This window comes from Pholcus phalangioides, unplaced genomic scaffold (genome assembly GCF_987345545.1).
Source record: "Pholcus phalangioides strain wild (caught in Gottingen) unplaced genomic scaffold, Ppha-v1.0 ptg000007l_1, whole genome shotgun sequence".
Taxonomy (NCBI): Eukaryota; Metazoa; Arthropoda; class Arachnida; order Araneae; family Pholcidae; genus Pholcus; species Pholcus phalangioides.
The window spans coordinates 10,900,647-10,925,330 of record NW_028301600.1 but is presented as its reverse complement, the minus strand read 5'-3'; the positions used below and the strand labels follow the sequence as shown (position 1 = coordinate 10,925,330).

The 24,684-nt window shown below is 35.0% G+C and overlaps 1 protein-coding gene across 2 annotated transcripts in view; it reads right to left on the bottom strand.

Moving 5' to 3' along the window:
- Positions 1–24,684, bottom strand: part of HBS1 (translation elongation factor EF-1alpha (GTPase) HBS1) — a 125,418-nt gene that overhangs the window by 78,856 nt on the left and 21,878 nt on the right. For both annotated transcript variants that reach the window (XM_089232644.1, XM_089232645.1), the window contains exons 3-4: positions 10,861–11,028; positions 5,504–5,632 (exon numbers count right to left, since the gene is read on the bottom strand). In XM_089232644.1, coding sequence (XP_089088770.1) covers positions 5,504–5,632; positions 10,861–11,028 — 297 coding nt within the window. The remainder of the gene's footprint in view (positions 1–5,503; positions 5,633–10,860; positions 11,029–24,684) is intronic.

Genomic DNA, 24,684 nt, shown 5'->3' with positions numbered 1-24,684 from the left:
GCCCCATACTTTTTCACTTTTTATCAATAAACTCGATCAGGGTATTGATGGGATTGTTAGCAAATTCGCAGATGATGTGAAGCTAATGGGGGTAGTTATGGGAATCAAAGTGATAGGGAGCCGCTCCAGACCCAATTGAACACGATTTGAACATGGGCAAATAAATGGAGCATGAAGTTTTGTATTGACAAGTGCATGGTCGCTCATTTTGGTTCAAACAACCCACGTTTCTCTTAAGAGTTGAATAGTGTTACTATCCCGGATGCAACTAGGGTCACCGATTTGGGAATTCTCATTGACGGGTGGCTTAATTTTTCTGAACATTGTTCAATGGTTTTCAAAAAAGCGAATAGAATGCTTGGTTTCATTGTCTCTTCCCATTCTCCTAAAGTCATTATTCCGCTTTTCCGAGGATTAGTTCATCCTGAACTAGAGTATGCTGTAAGGTTTTGGAGACCATACCAACAGAGGGACATAGACTTGGCTGAGGGGTGCAGAGAAGGGCTACGCATGTCCTTATTGCACAAGGGGCTTGAGTTATGTTGTTAATAAATGTTATGTAATAATATATGAATATTTCAAAAATTTATGCACTCTAAAAATTTGAATTGTGAGATCTGAAATTGTTGAATTAAGATATTTCTTGTATAAATAATTTGTCTATGAAATGAATTTTCCTTTTCGTTTCACAATACCTTCATATATACACATACATACTCACATGACTTTTTAGGAGCCACCTCATTGGGCATTTTGCCTGTTGTGGCATTGTATTTGTATTTGTATAAGAGAGACTTCATTTTTTGAATATGTTTACATTGTATACAAATACAACGCCACAACAGGCAAATTGCCCAACGAGGTGGCTGACTTAAGAACATCATGTATCCCCGAGCCATTTTTTGGAGGCCCTACCTACTACTGCTGCTACATCACACATGCACCCCACCCACACCCCCCGCTGAACCCCCAACGAATCGGTACATGCGGGAATGTGCATGTACGTGTAGTGAAACCTGATGTGAAGTTTTTTTTTGTTTCTCTGTAATGCTTGTTATGTGTAGTACTGCCATCTGCCACCAGTTTTTCTAACTATGAGTGAAGTGTTATGAGCTATGAGCTGTTATGAAGTGCTATGAGTGAAGTTGGGAACCACAGAAAACCAACTTCAGCCGACCACCACTGTGGGGTTCGAACCCGGATCCTCCCATCGCGAGTCCGTCACTATAACCACTCGACCACCACAGCGGCCATTTATGAATGTAAACGTTGGGGAGATATGGTCGAGGTGTTCAAAATTTACAATGGGATGGATAGGATGGACTATGATTTATTAATTTGCCGTCATTCGACTGCTTTTACAAGGGGACACAAGTATTGATTCATATTAGACAGTTCTAGGTTATGGTGTCGCGGGGAGTTTTTCTCCAATAGGCTTGTTAATAAATGAATAGCTTACCTACGGGGTAGTAAATTCTAACACAACCGGCACGTTTAAATAGAAATATGATAAACATGTTGGGGTAAATCGAGAAGCTATCCATACTTAGAATAAGACAACCATAAATACATTATGGGCATTGTATAGTATAATATTTTCTCATGTATATATATAATGTTTATAAATTTTTTGATTGCATTTTTAATTGGGTTGCTGTATTTTAGTGATATATGACATCCATACTTGTTATGGGCATCTTTTTCTCAGCCACCTTGTTGGGAATTTTGCCTGTTGTGGCTTTGTATTTGTATTACTTGGGGAAAAATTTGTTTATAGTTGTCAGGACTTTGCTTTATGTTTTTTTCACACAATTTTTTTCACTAAAAGTTTTGATCTATAGAAAATATTCATGATGTGATGAGAACAAATGACATTTTATAACATACTGACATATGTTTCTTCACTCATGGGTGCCATTATCAAAGCCGAAAAGCCTGTTTTGTTCCAACAAGAAATGAGGTCAGAATGAATTTTTTAGTTTTGATCTATTTTCATGTTTTTCAGCCAAGAAATATATATAACCAGACTAATTTTTCCCAAAAAAGTTATCATTATCAATCTGCAAGACTACATAGGAAGAGTCAGAAGGCTTCCTTATCACTAAAAATTTCCTTACAAATGCAAGGCTAAAATGGGCAAATTGTCCAACAAAGTAGAAGAAATATTATGCCCATAAAAAATATGGATATCTATAATCAAAACACCCAATATAAAATATATCCCCAAAAAAATTTTAATAATATATAATACTGCCCATGAAAACGATTATGGTTGTCTTATCTAAGTATGAATAGCTTCTCAATTTAATCCCCTTATGTCTATCGCACTTCTTTTTAAATCTGTCAATTGTGTGATAATTCATGACGTCTGGAGGCAAGCTATTCCATTTATTGACAATCTATTAGAGAAAAACGTCCTACACAACACAACAACCTGGAATTGTCTTTTACTAAACGATACTAAAAAAACGATACAAAAATTTTTTATCCCCCAAAAAGGTCCAAAATAATGTTTTTGATTTTTTCTGTGCGTACACACGCATGTTGGCAAATACACTGCTATAAATTCCGAACATTTGGTGCTGCTCTCAGCCTACAATCTAGTAACTGCACAAAGAGAATTCTAAGCACCAGTACTAATTTTTAAGTCATCATGGCAACCTGGGATTTCTCCAGCCCTGGTATAAGCGCCAGAGTGGCATGGTGGTAAGATGCTCGTCTACCACCGTTAGGGTTGCCATTACGGTTCCAGGTTCAAACCAGGGGAACACTGTAGATAAGATATTTTCTTTAATGAGCTTGAGGCAACCACTGATAGATGGCACCTTCATTTCCAATCCAACTCATTAATGGCAGTAAATTGAAATATAGAAATATGGCCAGAGTTGGTGTTTGGTGAACTAGTACCTCTGGTATATGAGGTAAAAAAAAAAGTTCCTTTCTTCAATTCTTGGTCAATTTCTTCCAACTGACCACATTCACATTGCCTCGGTTAAAAGACTTTCTTTCACAAGAGTATCTATGGAATGTATCATACATCAGAAAAAGTATTGTATAATTCACAATACACCACTTACACAATTCCATTCGAATACAATTTCTGAAATTAAAAAAACAATCTAACTTAGAGGGGGAAAAAATCATGTTTAAGAAAACTTAAGAAAAAACAAAAATGTGTGATTTAATATTTTAAAACCTGTTATGTGAAAAAGAAAAACAGACTTGTCCTGTGTCTCCATATGTACCATTTTTAGTGCTATTAAAAAATTTTCTTTTTTGTTATGTGTACATTTTTTTCTTTTTTGGTATTGAAAGGAAAAATTGGTTAAAACAACTATAGAAAAAATCCCTTTATAGGTTTTTTTTGGGGAACCCAAAACGTGATGGTATTAGAGGAATAACCATGAAAGAGGACAGATTAATGATGGAGGTAAAAAAAGTAAATTAGTAAATAAACATAGTTTTGGGAGCGAAAATTCAGCAATGATTTCCAATGATGTATTTCAAGTGATGATTCCAATGGATGAATTTCCAATTTCTCCATCAAAATGGTTCTGATATTAGGTACATTTTGAGCCCTGAAAATTTGTGCCATGCTGCTGATTTCTTTTAGAGCTTTCTATAGAATAGAGATAATTGATTAGCCAATAATCCTAGTCAAAAAAGATAGATTTGAGACATCTTGCCAATCTGCACGTGAAAAAGAATAGGGATAATGCAAATCTTACTACCTTTTGTAATCAGAAATTGCTTAGCTGAGGAAAACAAGCGGATTAAAAAAGCATAAATATAACCACGTGGCTTTGAACAAAAGAAGATGATCTGATTATGCTATCATGATCTATATCATGATGTCAGGATACCATTAATGTGTTCATGCCCCCCCCCCCTACGCGAGGAGGTAAATGTTTAACCAATTTTGATCCAGCTTTATAATAGGTGACAAAGTTGACTTTTATTTCCCAAAAGTCAAAATATAACAAATTTTTCAATGGTTTAATAGAGAAAGGATATGTTTTTTTACATGGAAGTTATGGTATATCAAAGTAAAGTACAAAATTATGTATGTGGTATGAAAATTAAATAGTGGTATACAAAATTAGTGATGGTATATCAAAGTGACATCCACATTAGTTATCCTATTCCTTCAGCTGGGACGAATGTTCCATGCAAGCTAAGCATGTGCATGCGCATACAGTGAAAATGCTTCAGTGCACACAAAATCCTGAAATTCATTATTGGTGTATATGACAAATTTTCTTCAGACATATATTTTTTAAATGTGAATTAAGAATCCATTTTTGATTATTTTCTGCAAAAGGATATCCTTGCCCTATTATGATAGAATCAACACGACTTCATTAAATTAAAATCAACAATCCATACCATTACCAACTCTTGTGTGTGATTCCTTGGAATGGTAGCTTCTCACAAACTATTTTGAGTACAGCATGATGAACTGATTTTATTAAACTATTTTTGCTGTTAAATAAAACATGATGCCATACAATACCTAGCTGTTCTTATTGCATGACTATAACATGATTATTTATTGTGGTAGAACTTTTTGAAATACTTTCTGACCTTTGAATCATCTGTACTTAGAAAAAATGAGATTTAATTGAAAGAAAAGTTACTGCAACAGCAGGAGAAATCACATGCAATCAATCAAGAATAAACAAAAGTTAGAAAACATCAAACTGTTGCATATACCTGACTGGAACTATGAAAAACAAAAGAATAAGAACATGAATATAATCTGATGGATCAAGATTAAAGGGAAAGATACTGTGAAGCCTTTATTCATAGTAGACACATAGGGTGTAAAAAAAAATGTAATCATGGAAATGTGTTTCTGGCAACAAAGATTGCAATAAACACAGCAATGGAGTAATAATCGAGTAAAACACCACGGTAGCTCACTTGAAAAGCAGCAGAACTACATGGACACAGAAATAGAGATCTGCAGAGGATTTTTCAAATATATAGGAATTTCAATGTGAGGTTTAATTAGGTGAAATGTCACAAAGAAAACAAAATGAACATTCAATTGTCAGGCACGATGACAGAATAGCAACAATGAAAGGTAGTGTAGACGGCAAGTTGCATTTTGGTAATGGTGAATTAAAACAGATCAAGGAATGGATTCATAGATAATGGGAATATATAGATGCTCATAATATGGGAAAGGATACAACACCATTTCTTTATTCTTATGAGAAATGAAGAAAGTTATCTACGACACAAAAGGCATAACAAATGTTCAGAAAAGTTAATTCAGAATCGAAAGAGGTGTACCATAAGTTTATTTACAACTCTAAACAAGTGAACTGGTAATATATTTTCTGCTTTTTTCCCTTTTCAACTACTTAAATGCACTTGCTCATCTGATTATTTCAATTTACTCATCAAATCCAAGTCATGTTTCAATTCGATCAAAAAAATTAATTACTTTTGACCAATTTCCATTAAAATAATAATTTCATTCATAAGAAATACTTACTATTTAAAACCGCATCTAAAGCTTTTTCGAAATCAAAATTGTTATTTTTAGCTGCTTCAATTAGAAGAAATTCAGGAATAGTATCACCAACAACATTCTGAATAGCTTCCACACAGGACTGCAGCATCACTATACAAATTAACATATTAATAAATTGGTAAGCTTCAGAATAACCAATTCATATCTCATAAAAAAAAATTAAAAAAAGTCTATTAATCATGATAAAATGGTACATGATAACAGGGAAACAAATTCATCAAGAGATCACCAGGGATCTACACTGATGAACACAAAGTATTTAGTGAATAATTACTATGCAATTTTAAGGACAGAACAAAAAAGCTGTGAATGGAGACAAACAAGTACATCAAAATTAATTATGCATCTATACAATGAACAAATATTCAACCAGATGGACAATGATAACAGTACAGAATTTGTATTATTTAATATTATTTGTTATCTCGTCATTTTTTTCCATCATTGGACTAATGCTCTACAGCAGTGTTCCCCAACCTTTTCCTCGTGCCACACCCCCAGTGCGATTTGATTTACTTCCCGCACCCCTCTGTGTAAGGGGCCATTCAAGTATTACGTAGCAAATTTTCAGCCATTTTTGACCCTTTCCCCCCCCCCCTTGTCAGCAAAATTTCGTCATCAGCTCTGCCCCTTCTGAATCCTAACTCATATTTTCATAAAGGGTGGTTGATGACGTAAGCATTATCCAACCCCCCCCCCCTTGTCATCAAAAGTCAGCAAATCGGAAACCCCCTCCTCCCCCGTCGATGATGACTTAATACTTGAATGACCCCTAATATGTTGTCTATTATAAAATTCATATTTTTTGGAACTAATTACATTAATCATTCTTAAATTAATTACTACGAAAATACTAAACTTGAAGGATTATAAAATCAATTTATTAATAAAAATTGAAATTTATTATTATAATTATAATATTATTATAATTTATTAAATCAACAAAAAAAATTAAAACTACATCAATTTTTGTAAATTGACTAATTTTTTTGTTCGACTATCAGTAAGTAATTTGCGGTTGCCTTTTTGTCATAATTTCTTGAAACTGAGGTTCTTTCTTCAGTTTTCAATTTTTATTTCCGTACATGAAAATATTACAGTGCATTATAAAACTTGTATGATTATTGATACAGGTGAGAGCATTGAACAATAAACAAAAACTGTACATGTACAGTCAAATCACGAAGAAAAGGGCATAGAAATGCCCTGACGAGCTCCATGGCTGATAAGAAGGGTTGGCAAAAACAAAATGAAAAAGTCTGAAAAAAAAACAACATAAATTGATGCTATTATTAGGAAAAAGAAAAAAATATACTAAATCTCTGATGGCTGTTGTGTTAAATAAACTTTTAGACGGGTCTTAAACATGCGTAGGCTATTGATTTCTCTTAAAGTGGCAGGTAGGATATTCTAGCATCGTGGGCCCATAGTATTAATATCGTTGAAAAGCATTAGTGTGAGCCCCAGCGGGGAAAAGTACATTACATCTATGGGTATTATATTCATGGTTAATAGAAGTCAGTTGTATAACATCTGAGAACATATGTAGTTTTATTGCCTTGAACATAAAAATTGAAAGAAGATAATTGTGGAGTATATGAACAGGAAGGATCTTAGTAGTATGGGAGGGGGAATGATGAGAAATTGTTCTCAGGAAGCGTCTCTGGATGGTGGCTAGATTATTCAGGTTTTCAGACGATGTACGACCCCAAATCAAGTGACAGTACATGAGTGTAGGAAGTATAAGAGTGTTGTACAGTAAAAGTTTAATTTTTAACAGAATGATAGTAGATAATTTGGCAATGATGCCCGTTGCCTGTCTCAGTTTAATACGGGTGGTATGTATATGGTCATCTCATACTAAGTAAGAACTGAAAATCACACCCAGGAATTTTACTGAAGAATTGTATTGAATTTCAAAGTTGATAATGGAAACTGGTTGGATAACAAGAGGAATCAGCTGGTTAATTTGTCGAAATAAGATACTTTTTGTTTTTATGTAGTTCATTGTTAAAGAATCGCAACAAAACCAATCGAAAATTTTGTTGGCATAGTGGTTAGTGACAAAAACTAACTCTTCAACTGTGGAAGAGGATATAAGACTTGTCATCCACGTACAAAATAAAATCAAGGTCACCCTCATTACATTCATTACCACCCAAAAGGAGACCTCCAGATCATTTACATATATGTTAAAGAGTAGGGGTCCCAAACAGGAACCCTGGGGGACCCCAATTTCACAACGCATTAATGTTACTTATTTGTACATATTGTTTTCGGCCAGAAAGATAACTAGCAAATAGTTGAAGTGGATGTCCCCAAATTCCAAGATGATAGAGCTTTGTTCTTAAGATATTATGAGAGATAGTATCGAAAGCTTTACTTTCAAGACAGGTGTGTATGAAATTTAGGGCTTGAACAAGGGCAGTTTCCGTCGAATGATTTTTTCTAAACCCATGTTGACAATGGGACATTTAATATGAGTTAAATCTCTTATAAAGAATTTTTTTTGAAAATAGAATTTAAAACACGGTAAAACTGTAATGGGAGGATAATTATTATCTGAATGACTGCCAGATTTATAAATTGGTGAGATCCATGCAATTTTGATTAGATCGGGATAAGTCCCAGGAGAAACAGCAAGGTTAAAAATTAAAGTAAGAGGTTCAGAAATTTGCTTTGCTGTTTGTTTGATAACATAAGGAGAAAAAACATCGTTTCCAGAAACCTTTTTCGAAGCAAGAACAGAAATAACAGATTCCACCTTGCCTATTTTGATAGGCTCTAAAAACATGGTTGATGAATGAAATGCTATATAGTCCCAAAAATTTGCTGTGGTATTGGGTAATTGAATGAAATGATTGTTAAAAAGGTTGGGGGCCCGGTATAGCCCAGGTTGATAAGATACTCGCCTAAAGTACCAAAGAATGTTTAGAGCTGTCGCGAGTTCGATACCTGGTTCGTCCTTGTCAGAAAACTTTGCTGACACAGGGGTACCACAGAAACGGCGACATGACCGCAGAAAAAATTGCTACCGCAAGGAGTCCCCCATCGAGGGGTTAGAGCACCAACCTCTCAATGAGTATAAAAAAACAAGCCTGCCGTTTGGAATCGGCAATAAAATTGTAGGTCCCAGTCTAATTACACCCTTGTGTGCAGAAAATGACTGTGGTGCAACAAAAATGATCAAATGACTGTTGAAAAGGTTGCAAATTTGAGGGAAAAGGGTGATGCGGGAATGGTTGTGGATCAGAAAATTTGGAGATTTGTCATGCTGATTACCGAGCTAATTGTTGATTTTATTCCACGTTTCTTTAGTGTTAGAGTTTTGAAATGTTGCAAGAAAATAATATCTTTTCTGCCTGATTAAATCACTATGTAGATGGTTCCAAAATGTTTCAAAAGTATTATAGTTATCAACAGAGCGTGTTCTACCAAACTTGGAGAAAAGTGTATTTCTCTCATTTATGTTTGATTGAATATCATGAGTCATCCAAGGTTTTCTGCATCGTCTGTTAGAACGATATGAAATTAATGGAAAGCAGTGTATAATTCGCTGCACATTGGACTTCGAAAGAGCTACCCTCATATCATTGCTTACATTCAAGTTCAAGCAATTTCTGGTTTTTGTTTTCAATTGTAATAGTGAAGAAAATCCTGTTTCATAAAGGTGGGCGGTAGCAAATGGTACAAGCGTTTGCAAAGCTTTTTTTTTTTTTTTTTTGCCAATGTTGAAAATTTTTCCATCTGAACACACCAGAATTGTTCCAAATCAAAAATTTTAAATTCCCGGTTGAGAATCATCCAAGGCCTGGACCCCTGTTAGCCTAACTCTCATGGGGGGCCATACAAAAAATAATTTGGCTGAGAGCACCATTGTAAAATTTGATTATACAACATTTTTTCTTTGTTTCCACATGAAATTTTTAACCGCCTAAATTTTGCTTCCTCTGCCCCTCCCCATTTCCAGCACTGGATCATGCCTACTTTTTTGGGGGCAGTTTATGTGTGGGTATTTAATTGTTTGCTGTGATTTGGTTCCTCAACTTGGTGGAGGTAGGGAGGTTAAACACGGCACATACCAAACGGGATATTGCACAAATATCTACAGACTGCAATTAGTTTTTGTCTTTAGTAATAAAAAAATTGATGATTCTTCAAAAACTAAACCAAAAAATATATATTTTAAAACAATTTGAGAGAGAAAAATTCAATGGATCTCACTTACTAGTTCCAGTAGGAACAATGATATATTATATATATGTTATATTAATTGTTGGACACTATTACAATTTTTTGACATTTATCTCAAGTTCTGCTCATAGCAATATTGAATTTAAACACAGCATGCCAGTAAAAACACGAGGTAAGAATATAAAAAAAAGTGCCAAAAATATTCTGGGTGTAATAATAGTATATTTCTTCAATTGAAATGGAAAACAAATAAGGAAAAGGTGGGCAAGAGTATGCATGTAAGTTTTTTGCTGTTGGCAACAGGGTAAGTAAAAAGTGACCATGACCACGGCTAACACAATTCATGTGTTGAGTTTGGCCGTGCCATGACTGAGTTAAGTTATATGTGTTGTGAACTGTCTCAAAAAACTGCTATTATTGATGACACCCCTGCTTACCTACCTTTCCCCTACAATCACTAATCCAAAAAGAAATTTATACAAAAAAATCTGAAAACTGCATGCAAGATGTGAACATAGTGTCTTTGTAAGTTCCTTCAAACTAGGAACATTCAAACATTGCACAACACATTTCAGTGAGCGAAAGCTAAAAAATGTGGTGTCAAAACGTAGACATGATTGTTTAAAGAGAGATGAAAAATTCGGCTTTTTTCAATTCAATCTCCCTTGATAAAACAGTGAACATGTTATATTTTTTTCCCTCTCTCAACACCAAAATTGCTTTCCCATGCCCTGGTTGGGAACTACTGCTCTATAGTGTGTCAAATACTTGAAATCCTGGGAAAGTACAAGTAAAAATTTTATTTAACCCCACTCAACACAATACACTTTTACTCAGCAATTACCCAGATTTTCCCAACAATATGGTTTCAGGCACCTAGGCAGGGTGGAATAGGTTGACTTCACTATCCACAAAGTATACCGTATGCTTTACTATTTATGCTATGTTAATAATTGAAATAAAAATATTTAGTTGATTGAGAACAAAAATTTGGGAAAAAACAATTGCAATAAAAAAATTATTTATTTTCTATACTCACTGAACATATTATAGACTATGTTTCAGCTACATATTAAGAAAAGAGTATGAAGAAACATGAAAACAAAAAATAAAACTGTGCTCACCTATTTCAATTGGATTTATGTTTTTCCGAGAATCATCAGTGCATACTTCATTGTTACTCACATTCAAGCTATCCTCACTGCTGTATTCATCTTCAACTGGAGACTGCAAGCCCATAAATGCAGACATAGTCTGCCCATTACCTCGTCTGTTATATAAAAACTGTGCCCCTAAAATATTAAACATCAAAAGACACAATAAATTACATTCAAAACAAAACAAAAATGGTTTCTTTATATAACTGTGTACAAAATGATAAAAAAAAAACCATTTTCAAGGCAAAAAAAAAGTCACATGTGAATGTGTAATATGATGCAGATTTTATTTTGACTTGAAGCTCACTTTCTGTATTTTTGTTTTGATTAACCCATTAACTATGCAAACAGTCAAAAATTTCTGTATGAAGAAGAGAATTTTTTATTTTTTTCCCCTTTATCACAAATCAGCATTAAGTGATTCAGCAGCATAGGCATAAATTTTTTGAAAATATTGGGAAGGCTCAAACCCAATGTTTCAGTGTAATAAGTATTATTATAGAGGATGGTGTGGCAAATATTGGGGGGGGGGGCAGGACTTAGGGCCCCATAGGTTGGATACAAGTTTAAGTCTATGTTCAGCATATTACTATGTTACTCATCTATTTGCGATAGAAAAAAACAAAACATTCATCTCTAAGCAGTTTTTGATGTGATATAGGTGTACCTCACTTTATGAGATTAATTGGTTGAAAAAATAACCACGAGATCAAATTGTATAAATGGAGTTTAACACTTCTTATGCAGACGATCTTCAGCTGTAATGGCAGAAGTGTGTTGTTTCTTATAGGCGCAAACACTGGCACAATATATTGCAACCCTATCGCCCTTCTTGCCATTTTTCCCCCTCTCATCAACATCCAATTAAAAGGAGAAGAAAAATATCTTAAATCGAAAACTATTTCTTTCACAGTTTTAAAAATGAGACAAAGAATTCGATGCTCTGCAACTTTCTGTAGCTGAAGAACAAATTTTATATTCCAGTCAGACAAGATTGGACTGAGATTTCAGTCCCCTGCTTGTGATGTGTCAATTAAATATAGGTAAGACAGGACATTCATATCTTACCTATGGTGTTACTTCAGAGATAAAAAAATTCAAACTGAACACCCTGAAGCAGAAAAACTTTCCTGCTTTCTTGAATAAATTGATTATTAAAATTTATAAGTAAATCTAGCAAATTTATGATGCATAACTATATTCAATTAATACTACAGCAGGACCCTCATTATTCGAGCTAATGGATACCGGACCTAACTCAGATAACCAAAACCCCAGATAATACAAACTTCACAAAATTTTCAGGTTAAATTAAATAAAGGCATGAATGGTGGGAGCATAAATTTACTTCAAAGTTGTTTTCCATTACTACATAATGAAATAAAATGATAAAATGGATATAGTATAATATTACATGAAGTCAGAGATGCCGAGATTGAATAGCACACCAACATTGACGGGCTGAAAATTGCCATTCGTCCCATGTGAAGGAGGCAGATTGGTATTTTCCATTGTAGATTCATGAATTTTTGGGGAGCTCAACCCCCTCACAAAATTTATTGGGAAGGGGGGCTCAAATGGCTTCAGCCCCCAGGTTCTGGTGCCTATGCATGAAGTACTGTTAGTTTATGACAATTTAGGAAATTACATACAACACTTCTGGAAATAGTCTTTCAATTTCTTCTTTCATCAAACACTTCAAAATGCTTCAAGAAGCATCATGTAGCTTGTAAGCAACAGGTTCAAGATTTGTATCTAGCCCAGAGACTTGTTAATTTTTTTCTCATTGTATCCCTTCTCTCAAAAACATAGGTGGAGATGGACATGGAAGGCTGGGGGGCATGATGATCAAGATGCCCCAATTCATATATATATGTGTGTGTGTATACACCAGATCCCTCATTGATGCTGGAAAGGAGACATTGCCCCCCTATCTACAACCATGTTGAAAAAGTGAATTCCCATTACCCCCTATTTTTTGACTGGTTAAATCCCCCCTTCTCCCTCCATGATCCCATTTTGCATTTATATTGCCCACCATCTACCCCTCAAAGTGCGATATCATCCATTTTGGGAAACACTGATCTAAGTCTCTACCTTCACAACTTGTAAAGCATTCATTTCAGTGTGCGCCATTCTGTGAACCAGTGTATTTTGAAGCAAGGCATTTCACATGTAATGTTACTGCACCTAATTTTTAAACAAAATAGAATATGATAAGTATCTCAGTTAATCAAGTTGGATAATCAAAACCCAACAGGATTTCATAAACACTATGTGCTTTTGACAGTTTTAAATTGCAAGCTGAATGGACTTAAGAACAGGGCTTGAAAAATCCCAGGCACCAGGTCAACTAAAAGATTCGTTTCATAGCCTTCTTCGTGTAGTTACTAAATTGGAGTATGAGTACAGCACAGAATGTATGGAATTTATATCAGTATATTTGCAAACATGAAAGATGGCCACTATGCCATGGAAAAGTCAAAAGAAACATTGTTTTGGACTGATTGTTTTTGGATAAAAAAATTTGTTTGGCTCCTAAAAAAATTGTTCTGGGGAGTCTAGATTTTTTTTTTCAATTTGTCAAACCCTGCTTAAGAAGTTCTGGTAATAGTGTATCTTGGCACTTCTGAAGAGCCTGAGATGATAGGCTGGCTACTCTATTAATCAAACAGGTGAGATTCAGTTGATAGACCAAATTCTTTTGTTTCTCTACAAAAAGATTTTGTAGCAAGCAAGATTGCAGAATACCCCTATTGTTCGTTTGCAATAAAGAGAAGGGTAGAAAATGTATCTTCGCACTTCAGAATATAGTTCCCGCATACTGGAGGTTGTTGAGAAGCTTGTGATAGTGCTGTCTATGATTTTGGAAAAATATTTTTCAACAAAATTGATTCAAATATTTTCAGTTTTTTATTATTAAAAGACAGTTCAAAGTATTTTTTTAATCAATTAAGAAACTTCAAATTATAAATTATTTAGATTGAAGTTTGAAATCTGACATTTTTTGTGAATTTTTTCTATATTTTGATTAAAGTTTATTAAAAATGCAAGTATGAAGAAAGTAAATAGAAAATTATTTGTGTGTTCACTGAATAAATCAATTTTTTTTTTGTACTGTTACATATTAACGTATGTGAGGCCAGCTGGTTCCACAGGTTCATTTTGTGTAGTTCGAACAAAGAAGTAGCCCAGACAAAATACAGAATAACATAAAACATTATATTCTCTTGACTATGTCATATTATATAGTTATCATGATATATTTAAAAAATCCATACGTAAAAGTTTTCTTTTTGCTCTGACCATCCAAGTCCCTGACCTTTCACTTTGGTCCTGAAAGTCACTCTCTCTCTCTCCCTCTCTTCTTTTTTCCCTCTCAGAGTCTTTTTCTTCACACCCCCTTGGGCAACACCTTCTAAAGCAGAAAGCCTCGCCCCAAGATTTGTGACGTCATCGAGATCTGTCCTCGGAACCCATCTTCCCTGTAAGATCGTTTTCCAGCAGCACCACACACTGTAATGCCTATATGCTATACATTTGCCCCGCGTTGGTATATTTTTTCTTAATGTCATAGAAAAAGAGGTTGAATCAGTAAAGAATTGAGCACTCGAATAGACGAGTTTATGCTTATAATTCAACAATATTTTCAAGTATCAATTAGGGCCAGAGTTTTTAATAAAAACTTGACAATATTTGAAAAAATTATTCTTTGACCTCAAAACTTCCCCAAGAGCTTTTTTTCCAGAACTCTTCATTTCTGTTGATTTAACCAAAAAAATATTCATTGAATACCAAAAGAAAATTGAGACCAATTCAACTATATACAGTGAAACCTGTATGAGAGGGAACATCAAGGGAATGAAATAATATTCCGTTTTAGACAGATTTCCATTTTTTAAAAAGGTGCAAATGAAAGCACTAATCATTGAACAGACTATATTTCGATTCTGTTTAAGACAGGTTTCCGTCTCATACAGTGTCCGTTTTAGACAGGTTTCACTGTAATATCTTTTATTTTTCATTAAGACACATGCCATATATATTTTCAGTCATTTATAAAAAAAAATAAATATGTAAAAGGAACTTTTCATGTAATGTGTATTTCATTAAAGGGAAGAAAAAATGTTTACTCATCCATGAATAAACACATATACTTTGCTTTGCTCTTTCCACTATGGATTGGATATGGATGATATATTGCATGATTCTCATTCATACACAGATGCATAACATTCTATGCTAAGATGTGATTCAAGTAGTAAAACTCTATTTCAAAAATAGTGATTTTTTTAAAAATGTCATCAGCTTCTTTTTTTTATAAAATTTTTTAACTATAACTTTCCTTTTAAAAGTGCATTTTTATTCGAAGGTTCTTTGGAAATACGTTAGAAAAGAGTCCACAGAATTCCCCCCATTCTAAAACTTACCTCAAAGAAATATTGTTAATACCAGTACCTGTTTATATTTCCCAAACCTGGCTTTTGAATTAGTATTGTATATATTTCCCAGTTAAAACATGGAAATCCCAATTCATCAACACAGTATTCTTTAATTTCTAAAGAACCCAAAGTTGTTTATCATAACACATAACAAGTCTATTTTGAAAATGCACCTTCTGTACACATCATCGATAAACAGATTAATTTTGAGAATTATATCATGAAGCAACGTGTGATCTATGTTCAAGAAAGGCAAAACATGAACCTCACAATATTTATAGGCGGAGGCAAAATTCTATTTGGGGAAAAAACACCATTTTTTGATACAGCTAGATTTTCTGATATTTTTAATCGGAAGCACTATCAGAGAAAAAAATGGTCTGGCCCTATTGAATGGCGAGGATGGACACGGAAATTTATATGGGGACTAGTGGACAAACCCACTCTTTTGCTATTAATGCAATTATCATTTGCAATGGCTACAACAATAAAGCAAATAACATCCAAACCTGGACCAATTTTGAGATTTACATTATGAAGCAATGAGCCATCTATGTTCAAGACAGGAAAAATATGTATCTGACCAAATTTATATAGACATGGGGCAAAATTCTATTCAATACTCTATGATTATACACTACTCTCACGTTGATATCAATAATATAATAATCACTTGTTAATCACTAATTAATAATCAATATTTTAAGTTGTTTTATGTGAAGAATTAGTGTATAGTTGAAATCTTGCCTTTTGAAGTGTTTCTAATGTATTAATAAAGTCAGAGAAATTTGTTAATTTATATGGAAAAATTAAATTTACTTTTTTTTAACATAATACAGCCGAGCCTCGTTATAACAGCACCATCTGTCCCAAAGAATTCTGGCGTTATATCGATCATGGTTGGAATAGCGTTTTGGAGAGGCTTCATTACATAAATTCACACATTTATAATGAAATACTGTATCTCTGTCTTATTAGTGTTATTCCATAAGTAAAATAACATATTTTACACGCATTCAGAAAATTCAGAAAACTTTAAAAACTGTGCAATATTACTTGAATATTTCTTGATATAAAACTTAAGAGATACATATTTTACACTCACCTCTGAAACTATTTTAGTTCTACATAAATTTAACTATGCATTTTATAAGTACATAAACAAAGGAAAACAATGGTGGCATTGCTTTTTTTTCACAAATTTCTCATTTCTCAGATGTTAAAGAACACCTTTCAACTCCTTTTAGAGAAAAAAAATAATGGGAGAAGAGATGTGTAAATTTTCTTGGAAAAAATGACTGACTTTTTATGATACATACTTGATACATCCAAACAACAGTTGGTGATATAACGGGTTTTTCACATTATAATCTCTATATGGAAGATCTCTTCACTGAAAATTTCCAGCGGTAAGCAGGGTTGTCATTACAATGGAGGCGCTATAACAGGGTTCAACTGTACTTTCAAAATATGCAGGAACATTGAGATCACTCACATTTACTGAGTGAAATCTGGTGACACGAATGCACCTGTAGTGACAAATTGTATTCTATATCAAACGTTGCATCATCTGCTTAAACATAAAACACACAAGCACAAATAGTCTACCAAAAGACTCATTAGATACTTGGATGTGGCGAAACGCTTTTCACCTCTCTGCATTTCAAGCATGCTACTTCATTGTTAATTATATCTGATCAAAATGTTTCACAAATGTTTATGTGTGCACACACACACCTCGACTTGGCTAGTCTTTTTCCTCTTTCAGTTCACCTGTGTACTGTTTCGCAAGATGGCACGAAGCAATTCCCATGGAAGACATCTCAGTCAAGACCGTTGCTTGGGCAATGGATTGCTAGATTTGTTGCCATGATTATAACCACCAACCTAAAAATGAAGAAAGTTCCAGTCCTCTCTTTTCTTGGGTGTTCAGCAAATTCACATGATCCCATGATACTGTCAAGTCATACACACCTCAATTGACATGAAATAAAAGCATCATTAGACACTTTGAAGTTTTTCAAAATTTATGGATGTATTTAGTTGAAATTATAACATTAAAAAAATTTGGGATTTTCATTACTTTGAGCCTAGCAGGTCGCACTCCACAGAGCTTACAAAGAGACCTAGTTTCAGAAGAAGGGGGAGGACCATGAAATAAAATATTTCCTTTCATGTAATTATTTAAAATTCCATCGAAGGCTACTGTGAGAAATATTGGAGTGGGATTCGCAAAAAATTTTATCATAGAAGCCTGGCTCCAGGATGTGAAGGGAGGGAGGGGCATGAAATATATTTCCCATAATTATTTTAATTTCCTTTCAACTGTTTATTTGTTAAAAATTTCTTACGTTGAAGGATAACATTAAAAACTGATTCAAATAGCACAGCACCAATATTATCAATTAACTTCATAAAGCCCTACTTCTATGTACAGTACTGAGTTCATGGAAGTTGGGATTATGAGATTAACGATGTTTGCAATAATAATAATATAAAATATGTATTAATGCATTTCATGTAATAGTAAAAAATGAACTCGCCTGATTTTGTATACTTCCTTCACCCAAAACAAAGCTTGCTGGCAGCCGGATTAGCTGTTGTTTTTTTTAACTATTCTTTTTAAAGTACTTGGGAAACAATACTGTTTATTTCCCTGCCAAGAAATAAATTTAAACTAGAAATTTATCATTAAAAAACTGTGCGCATGTGCGTGCTAACGGCTGTTAATATGGCAATTATCAGGGACAAGCAGCTTTCGACGGGGAAGAAAAAGGCCAGAACGTGATGACGTCACGACATCGATAATATTGTAAGCGAAAGCTTTCTGCTTTAGAAGGTGTTACCCCTTGAGTCTCTAATTTTCTTTTTCCTTCCGTTCACCTGCTTCTGTTTCTCTTCTTCCTTGTATCAGTTATAGGTAGTCGAAATAGAGGGGTTGTAACGCCACACCTTCCAGCTGTAATATATTTACTACTTAATATCATTAATAGATGGCAGCACCATCCTGCCTAGTGACATGGTAATAATTATAATAAAGAATGGCAGTCGTACTCTGGATGCTCTACAAACTGGTCGTAGTAAACTATGACTCCTGCAATCTATGTCCATCACGATAGTTAGTGGACCACACAGTCAATAGCCAAACATCAATATATATCATGGTGTCAGTTAGAAAAATACTCACACATTTCTGAATTTACGTTTAAAAGAAGATCTGAAAAAGATGGCGAACAGCCTGCCGACCATCCAGCCATTTGATGCTGGTGCAAAACCTGTCTGAAGCATGGAGGTATTGGAAGGAAGACTCTCCCTGAATTACTTAGAAGCGCTTAGATACAGCTCGGAGGCAGAAACTACAAAAACTGCTCTTTTTCGTCATGTGTGTAGAGAGGAATTGGAGAAGCAGTTGCGATCCTTTGACATCGCACCCACAGCAGCAAGCACTGCGATCTCGATCGAACAAATCCTTGGTGAATTCGACAAATATTTCTTAGACTATCAGAACAAGATTTATGCATCTTTCAAATTCCTTGAAGTAAAACAGGAAAAAGGTGAACAATTTGCCTACTATTATTCGCGACTATGATGCACAGTCATTGAGTGTAATAACGGGCAGTCAATGGAAAGAATGCTTCGTGAAAAAATCATCCAAGGACTAAGTGACAAAGCACTACAAGAACAACTGGTCAGAGAAACAAGTAGATTAACAAAAACATTGAAACACTGCAGGACATCATTAGTGCGAATATAGTAAGGCACAGGCAACAAAGATGGATGAAAGCAAAATAACGGTTGATGCCGTAAGGAGAAATAAACGCCACACAGCTGGGTCATGGCCAACAAACAACGAAAACGCAGAGCAGAGAAACTGTAAACAGTGTGGAAAAAAACACAGCGTGCCCGAAAGAGTATCCGGCCTTCGGAAGTAAGTGCCGCAAGTGTGGTGGAAAAAATCACTGGGCCAAGGTATGTAGGAAAAACTTTCTATAAAAGAACAAATACTCACCAAGTTAACACAGTAGATTGTGCCAGTGACAACAGCAGCTCAGATACTGTTCATTTAGGTGAATTAAAATCAATCGATGCCTTAGATAATAAAAAACCAAACTATGTGTGGCTTCAGAAGATCCTAGTTAATGGGAATGAAGTCAAATTTAAGCTGGATACTGGAGCACAAGTGAACATACTTAAAAGTAAACTGCTAAAATGGGAAATAAAACCAACTGTAAAGAAGAGTAAACAACCAGTGCTAGACTACAGTGATAATGAAGTTCCAATATTGGGTGAGTGTTCGTTAACTTGTGAGGTCAAGAATCAGAAGAAAAGTTTCAAATTTCTTGTAACAACCCTAAATTCCCGCCCTATATTAGGCCTAGTTGCTTGCCATGAATTAGGACTAATTAAAAGATTGAATGACCTTATGGAAATGAACAGAAATTCGCATAAGTGATACACTGGAAGAAATCATGAGGGAATCTCAGATGTTTTCACTGGTGTGAGATGACTCAAAGATACTGTAAAAATTAAATTGAAAGAAAATTATACACCAAATGTGGCAGCACCACAAAAAGTGCCATTGGCTCTTCATGGGAAAGTGAAAGAGGAGATTAAATGCATGAGTGATAATGGAATAATTGCAAAAATAGAGGAACCAACAGAGTGGGTTAGAAACATGGTTGTGGTAAATACACCCAAAAAATTACGTGTCTAGACCCAAGGCCATTGAATGATGCCATACAAAGACCTCACTATAAAATACCAGCAGCAGATAATCTGATAACAAAGCTGCAAGGATGTAAAGTATTTACAATTTTAGATGCAAAAAATGGATTCTGGCAGTTCCCACTTGATGAAGAATCATAATTTTTAATAACTTTCATAACACCTTGGGGAAGATATCAATTTTTAGTTTTACCATTTGGACAAAACAATTCCCCTGAAGAGTTCCAGAGGGCCATCAATGAAATTTTTGAAGATGATCCAGAAATAAATCTATACTTTGATGACATAGCCCTTGGATTTTTGTCCATGCAAGAACATTGTCAGTTACTCTGTTGAACCCTGACACGAGCCAGAGAAGCTAATCTTAAGTTCAATATTGAAAAGACACAATTAGCCTTAACATCAGTCAACTATTTGGGACATATAATGTCTGATACTGGAATAACTCCAGATCCCAAAAAGTTAAGGCCCATTAATGAGTTTACTGTTCCCAAATGTCATGAGGATCTACAAAGATTTCTTGGAATGATAACTTATCTAGCCAAGTTTACTCCTCACTTGTCCAGTTTAACTCACTCGCTACGTCAGCTATTAAAACAAGATACTGAGTGGCTGTGGGATGAAAATACTTAACATGATTTTGACAAGTTGACACAAATGATAGAGCAAGCTCCATGTCTACAATATTTTGATGTGAAAAAGTCAGTGACTGTTTCAGTGGATGCCAGCCAGCCAGCATGGATTAGGAGCAGTTCTCCTACAAGATAACAAACCAGTTGCATATGGATCTGCTAGCTGTGATCTATGGACATTTCAGTTATTACACCCATGGAAGACCAGTAGTTGTTCAAATCGATTCACAAGCCCTGATCACTAGCCCCTTCTAGGGTTGAGTAAAAAGCAATATGATACAATCTCTCCCAGACTTCAGTTGTTGCGATTGAACAAATATGATGTTGAACTTTTGTTCATACCTGGTAAAGAGCTAAAGATTGCAGATGCCTTGTCAAGAGCTCAGTCACCAAATGATAAATTTGAAGAGGATTACGAGCAAGAAGCAGCTGTCTCGATTAATCTCCTTGCATGTGCTACACCCAATAAGTGGCACGAATATGCTTCGATGACAGCGAGTTATGCAGAGCTGCAGGATGTGCTTCATCATGTTCAAAAGGGATAGCCAAAAAAGAGTAGAACCAGAGCAGCAGCTCAGCCTTACTGGCACTGTAGAGATGAGCTGTATTATTCTAAAGAAGGAATAATATGCAGAGGCCAGAGACTTGTTGTGTCACAAGTTGCAAGACCAGAAGTCTTGGAAAAAATGCATGTCTTGCATCGAGGTATTATTGCTTGCAAATTGAAAGCTAGAGAATATTTCTACTGGCCGAAAATAAATGACGATGTGTAAAACTACATCAATGGATGTAAAATCTGTCAGCAAAATCTGCCTGGAAGACCACGGGAAAAAGCGGCATGTGACTTTTTCTATTCGAGAAGTCAACAGTACCTTTTGATGACTGATTATTTCTCAAAATACATAGAAGTTAAAAACATGAAGAATACTAATGCAAAGGCAGTAATAGAGGCAATGAAAAGCATCTTCGCAAGGCATGGAATACCAGAATTGGTGAGTGAGGGAGGGCCACCATTTAATGCAGAAAGTGTTCAAAAATTTTTCAAAGAGTAGAACGTGACACACAGTACTACTTCACTTTACTTTCCCAGAAGCCATTACCATTATCCTTTCGCCAAAAACCCATTCTTAAAATTTTTTACGTCCATATATTATAGCGTAAGTTTCTCTATCAATTGTGGGCCATTTACTTTGGGTGTGAGTTGATTTTTTACTAGTAAATTTGACTGGTCTCTCAACATTATTATCCATCTGGCTCTAACACACACCGATGCTGTGTTGGCTTGCATCACAGGCTAAATAATCTTTCCCAATAATTGAAGCCATTAATAAATGGAAATTACACAATTTCTCCTTGAGAATCTGAAATGCAGTTTCTTCCTTGTTACCCTGTCTAACTTTTTCCAGTTGTTTCAGTCAGAGCTGCTATTTCAGCATAATTCGATACAAAATCTCTATAATATCCAAAGAATCCTAACATGCTTTTAACTTGGGATTTAGTTTTTGGGTGATCTAGTTTCTTAATTGCACTTAACTTTCTGGATCAGGAGCTTGAGTTTGTGATCCTAAAATATATCCTAAAAATTTTACTTTGTTTCCCAAATTTATATTCTCCTTCATTACCTGTCCCAACCATTATTTATAAGTTAATTTATAGTTCGTTTCAGGTTAACTTTGCAGTGAAGAGAAAGGTAGAGAGTGGATTACTTCGCCGCAAAATATAGTTCCCATACATTGGAGGTTTACGGTGATCCTTTATGCAGAATATTTCAATTTTTTCTATGGTTTTGAAAAAAATACTGAAAAAAATATTGTTTTTAACGGATGTTTAATCATTTAAAAATTTTAAATTAGAAAAAAAAATTGGTTACCATTATCGAAAATCCATAGCAATGGCAACAACATTCTGGTGCAATATCTTAGAAATTTTCTCCGCCAATATCACTGTCGTGCTTTTTTTGTTACACCCAATTATATACTGAATATACATACATATTTTACATCGCTATTCGGTTGAATTTTCCATAACGATACAATTTTTCATTCAGTTTTACATGCAGTTATAGGCTTACATCAATACAAACATTAAATCAGTTTTTTTTCTCCCGAAAATAGGCTTCAGTGAATTCAGATATTTACTCATAGATAACAGGAAGTGTTTCTCTTCCACGAGAGCGTTGATACCGTTGTGAGAGGCCCTTTATGGGTGCAGAAGTTTTGGTTTTAGGTGCTCCTTTTTTTTAATTATTTATTTCTTGCCATCTTCTTGGGAGAGTAGTGGTTGCTGAATCCCCTATAGAGAGTGTTGGCACAAGTCACGTCTTCACTCACATGAACACCATGTTCCACCCAGCAAAAGGCCACCTGTTTCTCCAGATGCCCCTTGCCTTTAGTTTCTCTTCAGATAAAATAAGTGGGGGGGGGGCACAGTGGGTTAGACTTTCATCATTTATGTGACAGTTATATCTCTTTTCACGCTAAAACGTTCTCTGGCTCTTCCATTCCTCAATACTATATTTTTGGTTTTTGAATACTTGCTGTAAACTAAACTCGATAAGAATAATCCGTAATAACCCCATGAGTGGCACATCAACGGTAACAAAAGACTAAAATTGTAGTGAAAACAAGTGTTATCGACGTATACCGTTCGGGGAGGGGGATGAGCGACGGAAATTTTGGCAAGAAAAATGAGTAAAAAAATTCTAAACTTTTCTGCATTATTATTATTAGGTGCTATTCTTGCATTTTCAAGTGAAAACAGAATTAATCTGCTTGTTCTTAATTTCTTTTTTTTTTATTGGCTTCAAAAATTTTATTTAACGTGCATTTTTTTCCATATAAATTTAAAAAAAAAATTAAAAATCCCCCCAAGTTTTTGAGAATATACAGTATTTTAAAATTATACGTTGCTTTCGGATTATTGTTTGGAATATTTTTCATAAATAAATTTCACCTAAGGGAAGGGAAATGTTGCAGAAAAATATTACTATGTTTTTTGAAATTTTTAGTGTTACTTACGGCTCATCAATGAAGAGTAAGTGACACGCTGATGTAAGATAATTATTTTTCTAAATTTTAAAACACTTCTCTAATAAAACAAAAATTATTTCAAAAACCTCACTTTAATTTCTGAAAGTATCGGCACTGGTTTCTTTTTTTTAATTCTATAACTATTACTAATTTACTGTGCAATTTTTTTACACTCGTTACATGCAAAAAAAGATTTTTCTCAGTGAGATCGGCAAGAATCGGCCATACCTTACTAAGGCTTTGCATCAATAAATCTGTTAAGAGGCTTTTGTTCCCATAGCAACGAGTGATGCAGTAAGGTTCCGGGACGAATCGTCAGGGAAGCTGCTAAACGAAGAAGCAAAAGAGGGAAAAACTACCCTGAAAAATATAGCGCGGGAGCCACAGAGAGAAGAAAAGAGAAACGCTCCCCCTGGGGTCTTTTTGCCTGATTATTATTATGATTGGTGTGGTGTTGTAAGGTGTGATGTGCTCGTTGTGTAGCACTTTTCTCTATCCTCCTTAATCAAAATAAATATGATTATTGTTTTGAAAGACGACTCATCAATGAGTACGTGTTCAGTTACTCGACCACGAAGAGGGAGGATCGTTACTGGCGCAGTCGGTAGGATTTAGAACTGAAAAAAAAATCGGGGGAACATTTTGAAGAATAACACTTATGAAGAAGGGCAAAATGGCCACAGCGTTCCTCCATTGTCAAGCTATGAGAAAGAGAAAGCATGGACTGCTGATGACGGGTGGTTCCTGAGAGCATCATTGCTCCAGTGGCGTAGGTGGCGAGCATCAGCCCCAGTGGCGTATTCAGTGAGCATCAGCTCCAGTGGCGTATTCAGTGAGCATCAGCTCCAGCAGCGTAGGTGGCGAGCATCAGCTCCAGTGGCATAGGTGGCGAGCATCAGCTCCAGTGGCATAGGTGGCGAGCATCAGCTCCAGTGGCGTATTGAGCGAGCATCAGCTCCAGTG